The 15,940-nt window shown below is 41.4% G+C and overlaps 1 protein-coding gene across 1 annotated transcript in view; it reads left to right on the top strand.

Annotated features, from left to right (window-relative positions):
- dock3 (dedicator of cytokinesis 3) overlaps positions 1 to 15,940 on the top strand; it is a 721,249-nt gene that overhangs the window by 593,149 nt on the left and 112,160 nt on the right. Inside the window, exons 36-37 of the mRNA XM_060835046.1 lie at positions 7,674 to 7,734; positions 8,184 to 8,277. Coding sequence (XP_060691029.1) covers positions 7,674 to 7,734; positions 8,184 to 8,277 — 155 coding nt within the window. The remainder of the gene's footprint in view (positions 1 to 7,673; positions 7,735 to 8,183; positions 8,278 to 15,940) is intronic.

Raw genomic sequence — 15,940 nt, 5'->3', positions numbered from 1 at the left:
CAGTTCATTTGCATATTCATGTTTGCAGTTGTTTCTTTGTGTTGCTGTTCACTCAACATTCTTATCTCCCATGCTGCTTCATGCACAGCCTACCTAACCTATGCATTTCTTCTCAGGAGTTTTTAAATACATGACCAGTTCTTTATCAGCTGTCAACAAGTATGCTTCCCGAGGTGCAATAAGTAGTGAATTAATCAAGTTCATCCCTAGCACAATATTAGACAATGTAAGAGCACCTTGCTTCTTCAAATAGATTCAAATAGATAAATAAGTGATTGTTCAATAGAGAGTGCAGGAGGACATGCCAGGAGCTGCATTAGGCATTCCTAAAGATGAGATGTCAAGCTGGTGAAACTACCACATATGATACTTATATGGCAAACATGCATAAGCAGCAAGTGATAGAGCTAAGTGATCCCACAACTTACAGATTGGATCTAAACTCTGCAGTACTGCCACATCCAATTAAACAACTCATTGGAGGAGAAGACTCCAAAACATCCCCATCCTCAATGATAGATGAGCCCAATATTTAAGTACAAAAGACAAGATTCTGAAGCATTTGTAAAACTCTTCAGCTGCAAGTGCCAAATGAATGATCCATCTCAGCCTTCTCCAGTGATCCCCAGCATTACAGATATCAGTTTTCAGCTCATTTGATTCACTTCATGTCATATTGAGAAATGGTTGGAGGCATTGGATACTGCAAAGGATATGGGCCCTGACAATATTTGGGCAGCACAGTGGCACAGTGTTTAGCACTGTTGTCTCACAGCACCAGAGACCCGGGTTCAATTCCCGCCTCAGGCGACTGACTGCATGGAGTTTGCACATTCCCCCCGTGTCAGTGTGGGTTTCCTCCTACAATCCAAAAATGTTCAGGTTAGGTGAATTGGCCATGCTAAATTGCCCGTAGTGTTAGATGTAGGGGAATTGGTCTGGGTGGGTTGCGCTTCGGCGGGTCGGTGTGGACTTGTTGTGTCGAAGGGCCTGTTTCTACACTGTAAGTAATCTAATCTAATCTAATATTCTGGAATAATACTGGAGACTTGTGTTCCTGTAAGTGAGTAATGAAATGTTTAGTTTGCACAAGCTTGATGTCATACGCGCATCTGTGTATATGTAGTTTCCAGAACCTGCTTCTGACATTCCTACATGTTAACAGTGGTATGTAATCTGCCAGTTGTCTATGAGTGATCTCAGCTGACATTGGTAAAGGATAGGAAACTTAAAAAGCCTTGGACACCAGAATACACTGGGGATAAACACCCGCATCTGTAATCAGAGCAGCTCACCAATATTGGATAAAACAACGACTGCAGATGCTGGAAACCAAATTCTGGATTAGTGGTGCTGGAAGAGCACAGCAGATCAGGCAGCATCCAAGGAGCAGTAAAATCGACGTTTCGGGCAAAAACCCTTCATCAGGAATTCAGGCAGAGAGCCTGAAGCGTAGAGAGATAAGCTAGAGGAGGGCGGGGAGAAAGTAGCATAGAGTACAATAGGTGAGTGGGGGAGGGGATGAAGGTGATAGGTCGGGGGGAGGGGGAGTGGATAGGTAGAAAAGAAGATAGGCAGGTAGGACAAGTCATGGAGACAGTGCTGAGTTGGAAGTTTGGAACTAGGGTGAGGTGGGAGAAAGGGAAATGAGGAAACTGTTGTAGTCCATATTGATACCCTGGGGTTGAAGTGTTCCGAGGCGGAAGATAAAGCGTTCTCCCTCCAGGCGTCTGGTGGTGAGGGAGCAGCGGTGAAGGAGGCCCAGGACCTCCATGTCCTCGGCAGAGTGGGAGGAGGAGTTGAAATGGGCCACAGGGCGGTGTGGTTGACTGGTGCGGGTGTCCCGGAGATGTTCCCTAAAGCGCTCTGCTAGGTAGCATCCAGTCTCCCCAATATAGAGGAGACTGCATCGGGAGCAACAGATACAATAAATGATATTAGTGGATGTGCAGGTAAAACTTTGATGGATGTGGAAGAATCCTTTAGGGCCTTGGATGGAGGTGAGGGAGGAGGTGTGGGTGCAGGTTTTGCAGTTCCTGCAGTGGCTGGGGAAGGTGCCAGAATGGGAGGATGGGTTGTAGGGGGGCATGGACCTGACCAGGTAGTCACGGAGGGAACGGTCTTTGCGGAAGACGGAAAGGGGTGGGGAGGGAAATATATCCCTGGTGGTGGGGTCTTTTTGGAGATGGCGGAAATGTTGACGGATGATTTGGTTCATGCGAAGGTTGGTAGGGTGGAAGGTGAGCACCAGGGGCGCTCTGTCCTTGTTACAGTTGGAGGGGTGGGGTCTGAGGGCGGAGGTGCGGGATGTGGACGAAATGCGTTGGAGGGCATCTTTAACCACGTGGGAAGGGAAATTGCGGTCTCTAAAGGAGGAGGCCATCTGGTGTGTTCTGTGGTGGAACTGGTCCTCCTGGGAGCAGATACGGCAGAGGCGGAGGAATTGGGAATACGGGATGGCATTTTTACAAAAGGTAGGGTGGGAAGATGTGGGAACAGCAAACTGTTTATACCAATTCAGAAAAACAAGTCATTGAAAGCAACAGACAGGAAGTACCCTTCTTAAGAAATGACATAAAATAAATGTCTAGAATGCCAATACTATGTTGAATGGTCAGTGGACATTTTGCAAATTAGACACTGATGCTGGAGTGTCACTCCTTTCTGTTATTATCTAACATGTTGTGACAGGGGTGCCTGAAATCAAATAGAATTAAGGAATGAGGGATAATTATATATAAAGTGAGTGCTAATCGAGTGAGAACTTGACGGGGTGTGATATATGTGGAGGTCGTTCTGCTACAGTGCGTGTTTCGTTATTGCGAATTTGCTATCACACAATTGATGAATCGAGGACACTCTTTCTATAGAACGAACTTTTAAAACATGTGTTGGCTGTAACACGATTACATTGCCAACACTTTAAGCACTGTTCCTAAAGCATGATTTTTCTATAATGCGGGGCTACACAAGAATACAAATATTGCATAATAGAAGAACTACCTGTATGGGGAATCTATACTCAGTGCAATTGGAGTTGGTGGTGTGACAACTGACGAGAAAAGCATAAGCCTGGACGCCAACTGATGTTTAATGCTATCTGGCATGTACCATGGCTGAAGCCTCATCTTTCCAACCATTAACTACATGACTTCACAAACCAAGGAACACTTAACGAAAATGAGTGGACAGTTAACAGCTACGCTTCAATGTCGATAGAGGATTTCAAATTATGTATACTCTTGATATTATTCCAAATAAGAAGTGCTCATGATAGGGCCACCTTACTTAGATATGTAACAGATCCACAAGGTATAGGAGCTGAACAAATGCAACAAATTCAAATGAGATTTTCTAGAGCTATTAATTTTACCATATTACAGTAAGGTCAGGTGCCAGGCCATTATGGTGGTAAAAACAATGACTGCAGATGCTGGAAACCAGATTCTGGATTGGTGGTGCTGGAAGAGCACAGCAGTTCAGGCAGCATCCAAAGTGCAGTGTACTGTACGTACTTTGTCTATATGTCAATCTTATGTATAAATTGTCCTCTATATTTAATCTACCTCGTGTATAAGTTGACCCTAGTTTTTCAGTGGTCTCTTCCTGACTATCCCATAATATTTGTGATACATGATGAGAAGAATTTTTTACTGTGAATATCTGTTTTTGATGCAAAGAGTTATCTTATATTATTAACAGTTTTAGCAGGTTTTTGAAAAATAAAATACTATCAGTTGATTTTTTTTTAATTTTACTACTCCTCTTTTTATTTCATGAATTGTGTTTTGTACAAATAACCTTGGTAGATGGCCTGACCACCTGCTGGTATGCCTATTAACTTTTGTACATACGTACATAGACCTACATGTCCTTTACAGTACTGGTGACTGGAATACGGTTTATCCTACCCCCAACAACCAAGGAGGTGTGAAAATTCCTCATTGCTTACTTAAGCTGGTATATGTATTTTCACATGTTGGAGAGGAAAATAACACTGAAATTACCAAGATTGGAGACAATAATTTCAGACATAAAGTACATAAGCATGCATTTCAATTAACTTCTTGTTGCTGAAGAGAGAAGATGGATTTCTGATTGCAGAGCTGAAAACAACTGAGAAAGCTCTGCCTCTCAAAGAGCACGTTATGACAATCCAAATTAAATTGAAACATTCGAACACTCAAAACTCAAAGGATAGCTGCAATTTTCACTAGTGCTGAAGATTCAAGGCATCAATTTAACAACTGTGGATCTCCATTTAAAATGTCGTGCATCACATCACCCTAAAGGCTTTAAATAGCATCTTCCTTTCATCTTCCTGTCATACTGGACACTTTTTGTCTGTATGCTTGACTTAATGTCTTTATTACTTTTGTTTGGGGTTAGCAGACAATAAATATGTTCTCTCTTTCATGTAAGAAAACTTTAACTTCTAATTGGCTCCTTAGCTAAATTTTAATTGAACTTCCTGTAATAACAAGAAGTTAAATCTTCATTGCAGCCAATGGGGAAGTTTAAAAGAGGGGAGCTAAATCACACCCTCCTCACCTGGCCTTACCAAGATGGAATGCTTGGAGTCTGGGATAGTCCCACAGAATAACCAAAGAAATGGAAAGAGGAAAATTTTTTTTTCCTTCAGAAGCTACTAATTTACAAAATGCAAAAAGGTTTTCTTTTGAATTGGCAATATTAAAGTGGAAACTAAGATGTTCATATTTCAAGATATTGTTTCATAAATCTGTTCAGCAATGCTATTACACACCCCTGAAGGAGATGGGACTTGAATCCAGGCCTCCTGGCTCAGAGGTATGGACACTACCATACAATACCCTATGTACAAGTTCCTTTCCACACTTCAATGCTTTTACAATACAGGATGTGATAACTTCCAGAATGTTGTGGTTGATAGCAGAGTTGAGTGTGGCTAGGCACTATAAGGCAGAGTTCCACCTGAAAGCTAGGCAAACAGAAATTGCAAATCAGGTGATTAAGCATCTAGAGGTTGAAATTTAAGGTGTTGAAATAGATAAATTAAAATTGGAGCAGCAGAAATTTGAACTAGATTTCCAATAGGAAAGAAAAGGAAAAGAATTCCAGGAACAGGAAAAAGAGACAAGGAGAGACAAGAATCACACTGGAAATTTACTGTAATTTAACTGTAATGAAATGGAAAAGGAGAAAGAGAAGCAAGAAAGGGATGAAGAAATGGAGTTTAACTTGAAACATTTTGAGCTGAGAGGGGGAATCCTAATGTACCATTGAAGTCGCCTCTGGTGAGGAAACCACCTTAATGCAGATTTAAGGGCGGCATGGTGGCACAGTGGTTGGCACTGCTGCCTCACAGCGCCAGAGACCTGGGTTCAATTCCCGACTCAGGCGACTGACTGTGTGGAGTTTGCACGTTCTCCCCGTGTCTGCGTGGGTTTCCTCCGGGTGCTCTGGTTTCCTCCCACAGTCCAAAGATGTGCAGGTCAGGTGACTTGGCCATGCTAAATTGCCCGTAGTGTTAGGTAAGGGGTAAATGTAGGGGTATAGGTGGGTTGCGCTTCGGCGGGTCGGTGTGGACTTGTTGGACCGAAGGGCCTGTTTCCACACTGTAAGTCTAATCTAATCTAATTATAGTATTCAAATTTATTCACATCAATCCCCGTGTTTGATGATAAAGAAGTTTCTTTGTCTCTTTTGAATAATAAGTACTGTAAAGTGGCTAGTCCAACAATGATGTGAATATGCCAGCATTGGACTGGAGTGGACAAAGTCAGAGGTCACACAATATCAGGTTACAGTCCAACAGATTTATTAAAGTCTTTTGGAACACTGGTCCTTAGTCCAACAGTCGACACTGCTGTTGCAGTGTAGGACAAGGAGATTTTACTAAGTTTACTCCCTCTTGTCTGAGGGGAGTGCAACTAACTAGAGGCAACACAAGGTGCTATCTTAGATGTGTATCAGTTAGTACCAAAGATTCCGTACCGCCAAAAATAGCCTAACCATACATAACAGAAATTTGAATGGCTTAAGCAGCTTGTTTTTGACTGTTAATTGCAAATACTTAAATTGGAGCCATTTGCCAAAATGTTTGTGAAGTAATTGTTCTTGTGGAACTCAAAGTCTCTTAAACCCTTGCCAATTTCATAAACTCAGATAGACTGTGGTCTTGAAACTTTCACACACCAAAGGGAGATAAAGGAGAAGTAAATACCCTCAGACAAGCTGGAGAGAAAAGGAAAGTGATGCAGAAAAAGCAGAACTGTCCCTGACCATTAAATGATGAGATCTGGACAGGAAACAGCTGGGAAACCACCCTGAGTGCTTTCACTGCAGGAAGCCCCACTATTAATAGAAAATTATACGCGGGTTACTAGTCTCTGCAACATTAAAGATGGTCAAACAGGACCATGCTTGGTCTTGGATAAACATCAACACTGGACATTTGACAGTATCAAGGAAATACTGTCTTCAGCAACATTGTTCTGCTATGTTGCAGATCTATTCACTAAAATCGCACAAATAACACAATTAGAAAGCTTGTCCTCAATAGCTTTGGAGACTCCCAGCCACCAAACTGAACTGTGAACTTGGTTATACCAGGTGCCCCGATGTTTTTATTGAGGTCTTTAGGAATGATGACTCTTCTAAGGCATCCAGGAGTCGCACTTAAAAGTACTGCTTAAGAATACAGTAGCTAGGAACAACTTCAGACCATCTTGTAGCACAGAACCCACATATCTATGTGCACTTGGGCTGCTCAAATTTCCTCCAGCTTCAGGAAGGTTGCCAAAGGTTCTTCTTCTTAGGTGTTCAAAATAATGAAGGGTCTAGACCAAGTAGGTAGAGAGAAATTATTCAGGTTGACTTAAGGATCAAAACCAGAAATCCAGATTAAAGGCAATTGGCAAAAGAGCCAAAGGCAATTTGCGGAGTAACATTTTTTATGCATCTAGACCTGTCACGCACTCCCTGAGTGTACAATGGAGGGATGGATATTCAATTGCAGCTTTCAAAGAGGAGCTGGATAAGCATTTGCAGAGCAAGCTTTCTCAGAGTTTTAAGGCAAGAGTGAGTCTGGTGAAATTTCTCTTGCAGTCAGTGGTGTGGAGTTGACAGTCGGCATCTTCTGTGGAGTCATTGAGATGTACAGCATTTAAACAGATGCTTTGGTCCAACTTGGCATGCCAACTAAATTAGTTCAGTCCTATTTGCCATTTGGCCCATATCCCTCTCAACCCTTTCTAATCATACACCCATGCCAAGGCCTTTTAAATGTTGTAATTGTACCAGCCTCCGTCACCACCTGTGGCAGCTCATTTCATACACCACCCTCTGCATGAAAACATTGCCCCTTTTGACCCCTTTTATATGTTTCTTCTCTCACCTTAAATCTATCCCCTCTAGTTTGGACTCTCCTACCATGGGGAAAATTCTGTGATCTGTGTAAATTGATGACCTTTGGCACTTGTATGTTCAACCATTTGATGAAACTTATGGATGTAATTATCCATGAAATGAACTCAGATCAGGTGTGGCATCTTAAGTCTGCTTCCATGCAGAAAGTTAACTGTGTAATATCAGAACTGAAATCCTGTGCAGAAACTACAATTCAGAAGCTACTAATTCCTGTTATGTGACATGCTAAATTTTTTGAGCTCAAGCGCCTTTCTTCTCCTCAGGGACTGTATGAAAGGGGATGAAACTGAAAATAAGAAGATTGGCTGTACTGTTAATTTGCTGGTAAGCAAGTAATTTTCTTTCTGCTTAAACTTTATTTGTACTCATAACACAGAGTGCATTAAAATGTTTTAGCAATTTTGGTATTCAACATCAGCAGCAATACTTTTAGGTCAAGCACATCTACAGAGTTAAGATGATCAAGCATTTTGCACTTAAGTCTGACATAGAATGCCTCAGATGGAGCATTAGATGTTCTCAGTGTAGCCATGTCAAGCATACTTAGGTCAGATACAGTAAAGGTTAGGCAAAGACACAATCTCATCAAAGACATTCAGGATAGGTACAGAATGGATTATATGTAGATACATGCTCCCAGGGCAGTATTGTTAGAGACATTTAAAAAATCAATGGGCAGGAATTAACAAGTGAAGAGTGCCTAATTTAAAATGATCTCTTTCACTTGCCTGTTCCAACTCCAGTATGCTTACAGATATTTACATTTTTTTCAGAATTTTTACAAATCTGAGATTAACAAGGAGGAAATGTATATCCGTTACATCCATAAACTGTGTGACATGCATCTTCAGGCTGATAATTATACAGGTAAGAATCAATAAGCTTGTTCCTATCTATATTTTAAACATGACTGGATGTTTTGGATAGTTTCATCCTAGATTTATTGTACTTCTGGTCACTTTTCTAGTGATTTTTTTTTAAAAAGGAGAACCTACATTTCTTCAAAAAAAATCTTAACATATGTTCTTCTGTTTTACCATGTCCACCATTCAACCTCACTTTTAAAAGTTGAGTAGTCAATATAGTGGAATCTTTATTCTTTAATTCAGGCTTGATGAATAATGGAAATTATATCATGAATGTTTATATTTTGTCATTTCACCCATTTGATGACATTCTAGGCTCAGAACTGAAGGTTGCCAGTTCAAGTATCCCCAAAGAGGTACTGTCCTTAAGATGAGATATTAAACTGATGATTTCCGATGGTTAAAGTGAATGTAAACAAAAATTCCCAACACAATTAACAAAAAAAACATGGCGTTCACCTGCCATTCTAGTTAAAACTCTGTCCTGAACCTACAGTACCTAAAGCAGTTTATTTGATTATCATGTTATTTGTTTGGTATGTGTAAAATAGCAACATTTAGTGATTATGACTGCATTTCAATATTTTACTGCTTGGAAAGTGCTTTGACATGTTTTGAGAAATGTGACAAAGAACTTTATAAATGCAAGTTAAAACCATATGATATAGAGTGAAGATACAAAGGACCTGAAGTAAGCTGAGGACCGAAGGATCCCCAATTAGTAACTTTATGCAATATCTAATGATTAGATTTTATTTGAAGATTTCCAATGGTGAGAACCTTTCTATTCAAAAGGTCCCATTAGTATCACTGTTCTCTTTAGGTAGGGTAAGACATTGATAAGACTCTTTGTGGTTCTCAGATAGCTGACTTTGAATCATCAGTTCTGTGTTCTGAGGTATGTGGGAATTATCTGCATCAGAAATGAGTTTGCACGCAACATATAACATAGAAACCCAACAGAAAGGTCTAGGTTTCTACATCAATTGAATTTGTGAACATGATGACAGATTTTCATTGGTAACCAAAATGCAGACTGATCTGAGGGATTCATGTTTCCTAATTCTGAGATACAGCGAGAAACTCAGATCACAGGGATCCTAAAGATAAGACTAAAAAAAACTCAAAAACATGGAGGGTAATTATCTAATGCAATGTCCTCAGTCAACAGTAGATAGATAGAATTCAGTTTTAAGATTTTTAAGTGTTGAGCCTTGACTCTGCAACACTGTTTTGGTAGTCTCCGATAAACTGTGAACTTTCATTATCCACCACAGATTAAAATGGAAAAATTGAAGATCTAAATTGCTATTAAATGGAATCTCTTTCAAACCAGGCAAGTTGAATTTGATTGGTCAGGAAATCATAATCAGGATTCAGTCCTTTCTTCCATGACAAAGGTGCAATGTGTGGAAACATTGCTTTCGCCAACAAAAAACAGGGCCCTGTGTGTGAACAAATGTAGCTTATAAAATATGCAAATGAATCATACTGCAAACCTGACTGATAATCTTAAACTGGTTTCCAGTATAATTCTTAACGTAGTTACGATTATTTAGTACATGTAAACCCAAAGCAGAATCGCATCTAATATTAGAGACTAGGGTAGAATCTTCCCAGCCACTGAAAAACATGGCCATTAGTGAAAATTTGGGAAAATCAGGTGTGATCAGCAGTAAGGAGGTTCCTGACATCAAAAGCAAAAGGTGAAAGTGAGGACTGCAAATGCTGGAGATCAGAGTCAAGATTAGAGTGGTGCTGGAAAAGCACAGCAGATCAGGCAGCATCTGAGGAGCAGGAAAATCGACATTTCGGACCAGCACCACTCTAATCAAAAGCAAAAGTCCCATTCTCCAACCAAGTGTTGAACAGCAAGTTGAGAAGCTCGATAGTGAGCAGCAAGATACCTATAGTATATATTAACGCGCATTGATATTATTAATTCATCATCTTATTTATATGCAGTTTGCTATTCTCTCATCTGCTGGACAGAAAGTAGACAGCAACAGTTCCCGACATGACAGTCAGGGTTTAGTCCAGCAACCTCTGCTCCTCTAGCCATCCATTTGGACACCGTTCAGCAATATTTCAGGGCAAGCTGCACAGGTAGGTAGCAACCACACACACATATACCCAACCCCAACCCCCACCCCACCCCACACCTCAATCAACATTGGCTTTCATAGATACCAGCATCCCTACACCCACATGGCACATCGTCAATACACATGTATTACAGTTCTGCACTGCATGGTGCACTTTGGAGTGCACCAACACCTTTCATTGGAATGCTGTTTCATTGAAAGTACCCAACTTATAGATTGGACAAGGGTACACCTCGAGGTTCCTCACTTGCTCTCTGAGCACTGACTCACTTTACTTGGATGCTCATAGCATCTCTGCTTTGCCCTGCTATATCATGATTTTTTGCACTTTTCTCCCATAGCCAGAGTTTACAAGCTCACAGTATTTTGGTTTTGTTGTGCCTTTTAATGCAAACACAAAGCCATGCACCTTGTCATGGTTGCAGGAAGCCATCAATCAAGGCATGGATAGATTGTTGTCACTATACAATACCTACCTCATATCTACACTATGTGCCACTAACGTAGGCAGCGAACGTACTGATTGAGCAGTATTTAAGTGGTCATGTCTCAAAATCTAAGAGGTGTAGTCCTCAGCCAAATAAAGGGAGGCACCCTTCTGGCATACCTTCAGTCAGAGGGTCTAGGCACAAAAGATTAAGAACAGCCTGTGATCTCAGTCCTGTGATTTGGGCACAGCTAATTGACTGATGATGACTCACCAAAGCCTGTTTATCATCTTCAAGACACAAGGCAAGAATGTGTTTGGAATGCTCCCCAATTGCCTGGATGTGTGTAGCTCCAACACTCAAGAAACTTGACAGCAACCAGGACAAAACAGCCAGCTTGATTGGCACCACATCCATGAGTATCCACTCCCTCTACCACCAAAATATAGTAGCAGCAGTGTGTATTATTTTCAAAATGCACTGCAGAAATTCACCAGAGATCCTTAGACAGCACCTTCCAACCCTATGATCACTTCCATCTAGAAGAACAAGGGCAGCACAAACATGGGAACACCACTTGCAAGTTCCCCTCCAAGTCAGTCACCATCCTGACTTGGAAATACATCGCCTTACCTTCACCATAACTGAGTCAAAACCTGGAATTCCATTCACAGTGGCATTGTGGGTCATTATACAGCATGTAGACTGCAGTGTTTCAAGATGACCGCTCACCACCACCTTCTAAAGGGCAAGTAAGGACAGCAATAAAATGCTGGTCAGCCAATGATGCCTACCTCCCACGAGTGAATTAAAAAACAAGGATCAGGGACCTTTCCTCATCAAGGATGAGAAGCCAAATGTTGCAACTTCTTCACTTGTCTTGGCCAAAGAAGGGCAGAAAGAGCCCTTTTTCTCCTGGAGTGAGACAAAGGGCAGGGGTTTGAGTGACCTGAAAGTAGCTAGCACAGCAGTTAGTGGTGATGCAGGTGTCCAGGTAAGTGAGTCAGCAGCACAAAGAGTGTGCAGGATTCATGATGTGGGGGGGATTGGGTAGGTAAGAGTGTCTGAGGGCAAATATGGTACGCAATAGAGATGCTTGGTAGAAGATGTGTGCTGTAGAAGAGAGACTGAATGTGAGGTAAAAAAAGAGAAGATGGGACACTCGAACTTGCTGAGTAGAGAAAGTTATTGATTTTCTTCCTGCATTGTTGACATTACTCTAGACCATGAAATCAGCACTGACCCAGGAAGCAACCCCAAGCCTAACTGGCTCTGTCTGATATCACAGTTTCCTCTGCTGGTCCTGAAGGAAGAGAACACTCCTCTGCACCACCTCACCCCTCAGAACCTGCAGGTTCCTGTCAGCAAAATGGGATGGTAATTTTCCTCTGACATGTCCTGGGCAATTCACATTAAGTGTGTAGTTCAGCTCTGGTCTGACAGCACTTGACCTGCTGCATAGCTTGCATTTTATGGTACTGGTGCCAGAAATTCCAGAGGCCCAGCAGTGGTGAGTATTTCTGCCTGTTTTACAGGGGAGAAGAGGACAAGTGGGTGCAATAGAGGTGTGGTGCATAGGTAATAAGGCAAGTTGGAGAAGATAGTATGAGTAATCTCAGATAGCCTCACAGAGAGAAATCCTCCATGAAACTTGACAAAATTAGCTATTAACTAATTTCTGGTAAAATTAACCCTATGTTTTGAGAGTTGAAAACACAGGTTGGTTGAGCATGGTTGTCATGCCGCCTGCTGTATGTAGTTATTGCAGGCCTGTTGCTTCATGAAATTTTCTGAAATGAACGAGTTGAAATTTGAAATCCGATTCAGCAGCCATGAGGGCAATTGAGTATTAGATATTTGTCAATATAGATGGGCTCAACAAGTCATCAAGAGAGAGAAAGTTTTAGTACCAGACTAATTCTATGTTTACAGCATCTGCAAATTGCCTGCACTTTTTCAGAAGGACTGCAGCTGATTTCCTGCATCTCTGATATTTCTCAGAACACTTGGGTTCTGCATGAAATGATCATTCTGGTTTTGTTTTTATAGAATTCAACACCTAACGTGGCTGTTATCCCCATGTTTCCATATTCAGTACTAAAACAAAGGAAAACTCCAAAGGTTTGACAGCATCTACAGAGAGAAAATGAGTTAATGTTTGGAGTCCCATGAAGCTTCATTAGAACTGAAAATAGCTTGGAAAAGATGGTATTTATGCTGATCAGCAGGTGAGGGGGAGTGAATAGAGAACATAGAGATGGAGCTGAGAGAGAAAAGGGATAAGTGAAAAAGCAAGCTGAGATAGCTGATGATAAGCAGTGAGAGAGAAAATGGTCTGGCTGTACAAAATAAAGGATGTGGATGGAGGATAACCAACATAGAGGACGGTGATAGTGGTCTGAAATGGCAAAAGATGAGATGTTCCCCTAGCTTCTGTTAAGCCTTGCTAGAGCACCGTAGTAGACTTGAGTCAGCAATGCTGGCATGGAAACACAATGTTCTGTTGCAATGGTGGGCAACGGGTAGCTCGGGGTCATTTTCACAGATCAAGTATTTGGCAAAACAGTCACCCAGTCTGCATTTAGTCTTCTCCGCGTACATTATGAACTATGAATACAGTGGATTAGATTTAATGAATTGCAGATAAATTGCTGCTTCACCTGGAATGTGTGCCTAGAGCCTTAGATAGTAAGGAAGGATGATGTAAGTGGGTAAGTGTTGTACCTTCTATGTTTGCATGGGCAAGTGGCACAGGGTTGTGAGAAGGTATTGGGATGAGTGAACCAACATGTCCAGAGGAAATGATTCTCCTAGAATGCTGACAAGGGAGGGGAGGGGAGTCAGTCTGACGGTGGCATCCTGCTGGAGATGGTGGAAATGGCACCTAATGGTAATTTGGGTACAGATGCTGGTGGGGTGGATAATGAAAACAAAGGGAAGAACAACCTATCATTGTTTTGGAGGGGAGGAAAGGGGCGAGGGCAGAAGTGTAAAAAATGGATCTGACACAGCTTAGGGCCGGATCACCCACAGTGGCAGGCAATCATCAGTTAAAGAAAAAGGTGGACATTTCTGAAGCTCCCTTGCGTAAGGGTGGGACTGTCAGAAAAGATAAGACAGAGATGATGAAAATGGGATCATGGAGTAGAATCCTTATTAGAGTTTGAGGATGTAAATTCAAGGTAGCTGTGGGAGTTAGTGGATTTGAAATGGTTATCAGTGGTGAGCCAATCAGAAGAAATCAGATGTAGGAAAAGTCTGTAATACTTCTTGAAATAAGCAGTCTAATTCCCCTATATAGTTGATCATAGCTGAATCTGCAAGAGAAGTCAGGCTTTTTGTGAGCTTTTGTTTTTACAAACATGTTCAGTTTTAAGAGGAGAATACAGTTTGTTACAAAGTCTATGATATAATTGTAGTGGTTGTAATGAGGTCAGCCAGCTGGACTCGTAGAATATGTCACTGATTGTGGCTGTTAATCTGATCCAGACAGGAGCCCTGGCTGACATAAAAAGCTTAAGTGTCAGAGATACTGACACTCTGGTATATGATTCTATATGAGACAATACAATAGTTAAGGACTGGTCATGTGTAAATAAAAGGTGACTTAGTGATGGGATACCCACCTCTGTGGAGTTATTTCAATGAATACATTTGTGACAATGGAAATATCTTGGAATTCAGTTCAGTAGAAGTTTCAAGGACTGTGGTAATCTCTTAATCTGCATCCTGAATAACTTCAAACTGTAGGGTATTCTGTGATTCTAGAAAAGTCTTAGTATCAGCAAACAGAGAAGACGTAGCGTGTGATGGCAGCAAAACCAATTCATCAAAGGCTCATATTTACAACCTTAACTTAAAAATTAGTCCACTGCACAGATCGTCCTAGATCTACTCTACCAAAAGTGCCATAAATGTTCAACTGTCAAATGTTTAATTCCTACCACCAAGTTAAAAATGCTCATAAGTTTTTTACAAGAGCACCTTACACACTTAGGGCAGAAGAGAGAAAGTTTAAGACGTGTAAGATGTAGATTGAAAGCAACTTTGAGAAATTACTCAGTGCTAAGACTAAAAGTAAAGGGAAATGGGAACATTTTGGGGAGGAAGTCAGTAAGTCAGATTAGCTAGTTATAATCACATTATCGTTGAGATCTTGCTGTGTACAAATTGGCAGTTGTGTTTTCTATATTGTTGAAGTGTCTGTGTGCAATCATAAAATCATGTGGAAGCAAGCCATTCAGGCCATCGAGTTCACACTGATCCTCCAAAGTAGTTCCCACCCACCTACCCCCAACCTAACCCTGTAACACTGCATTTCCCCTGACTAATCCATCCAGACTGCACATCCCTAGACACTATGGGCAGCCAGCTGGACTCACAGAATATGAGTTCACTGATTGTGGCTGTTAATCTGGTCCAGGCAGGAGTCCTGGCTGACATTAAAAGGTTAATTGTCAGAGATTTAGCATGGTCAGTCCACCTAACCTGTACATCTTTGGGCTCTGGGAGGAAACTGGAGCACCCGGAGGATACCGAAGCAGACACAGGGAGAATGTGCACAGAAATAATTGCCTGAGGGTCGAGGTCCCTGGCACTGAGGTCTGCAGTGCTAACCACTGAACCACTGTGCCATTAAGATCGTATTGATGCCACCACATAGCAAGTTATTTTTCTTTGTGGAGTCAGCATTTGCCCTGTGGTCAGAAACACTGCCACAATGAACGGTAGAAACACTGAAATATGAGAGTGAGTATCACTCTCTGAAATTTGAAATTTTCTGATTCTTCCATCATACGAGTGTATAAAAGCACCATTCAGTGTATAAATGAAGCAGTGCTGGCTAAGTGGGTCTCTGGTTCAATTACCCATTCATACTGAGTTAGCTGTTTACATCCAACATTTCATTCTTATTGGAATCTGAGGGGAAAAGGTCAGCCAAGTGCCAACTCCTCTTCTGTGTCCTATGGCCTCGACTGGAAAATCCTGAGCAGGATTAGAATTTTTTTTTTCCTTGCCCATTCCTGTTATTTCAGTTGTCAGCTTGTGCTTGCTGACAAAGCACATGTAAAGAATCGTTTGGTGAAGTGCCAGTAGACTGTACACCTAGTTCAGCAATTAATCTCAAGTT

This window comes from Hemiscyllium ocellatum, chromosome 14 (assembly GCF_020745735.1).
Source record: "Hemiscyllium ocellatum isolate sHemOce1 chromosome 14, sHemOce1.pat.X.cur, whole genome shotgun sequence".
Taxonomy (NCBI): domain Eukaryota; kingdom Metazoa; phylum Chordata; class Chondrichthyes; order Orectolobiformes; family Hemiscylliidae; genus Hemiscyllium; species Hemiscyllium ocellatum.
Note: the sequence above shows the minus strand (reverse complement) of the source record. Positions and strands in the feature narration are given on the sequence as shown.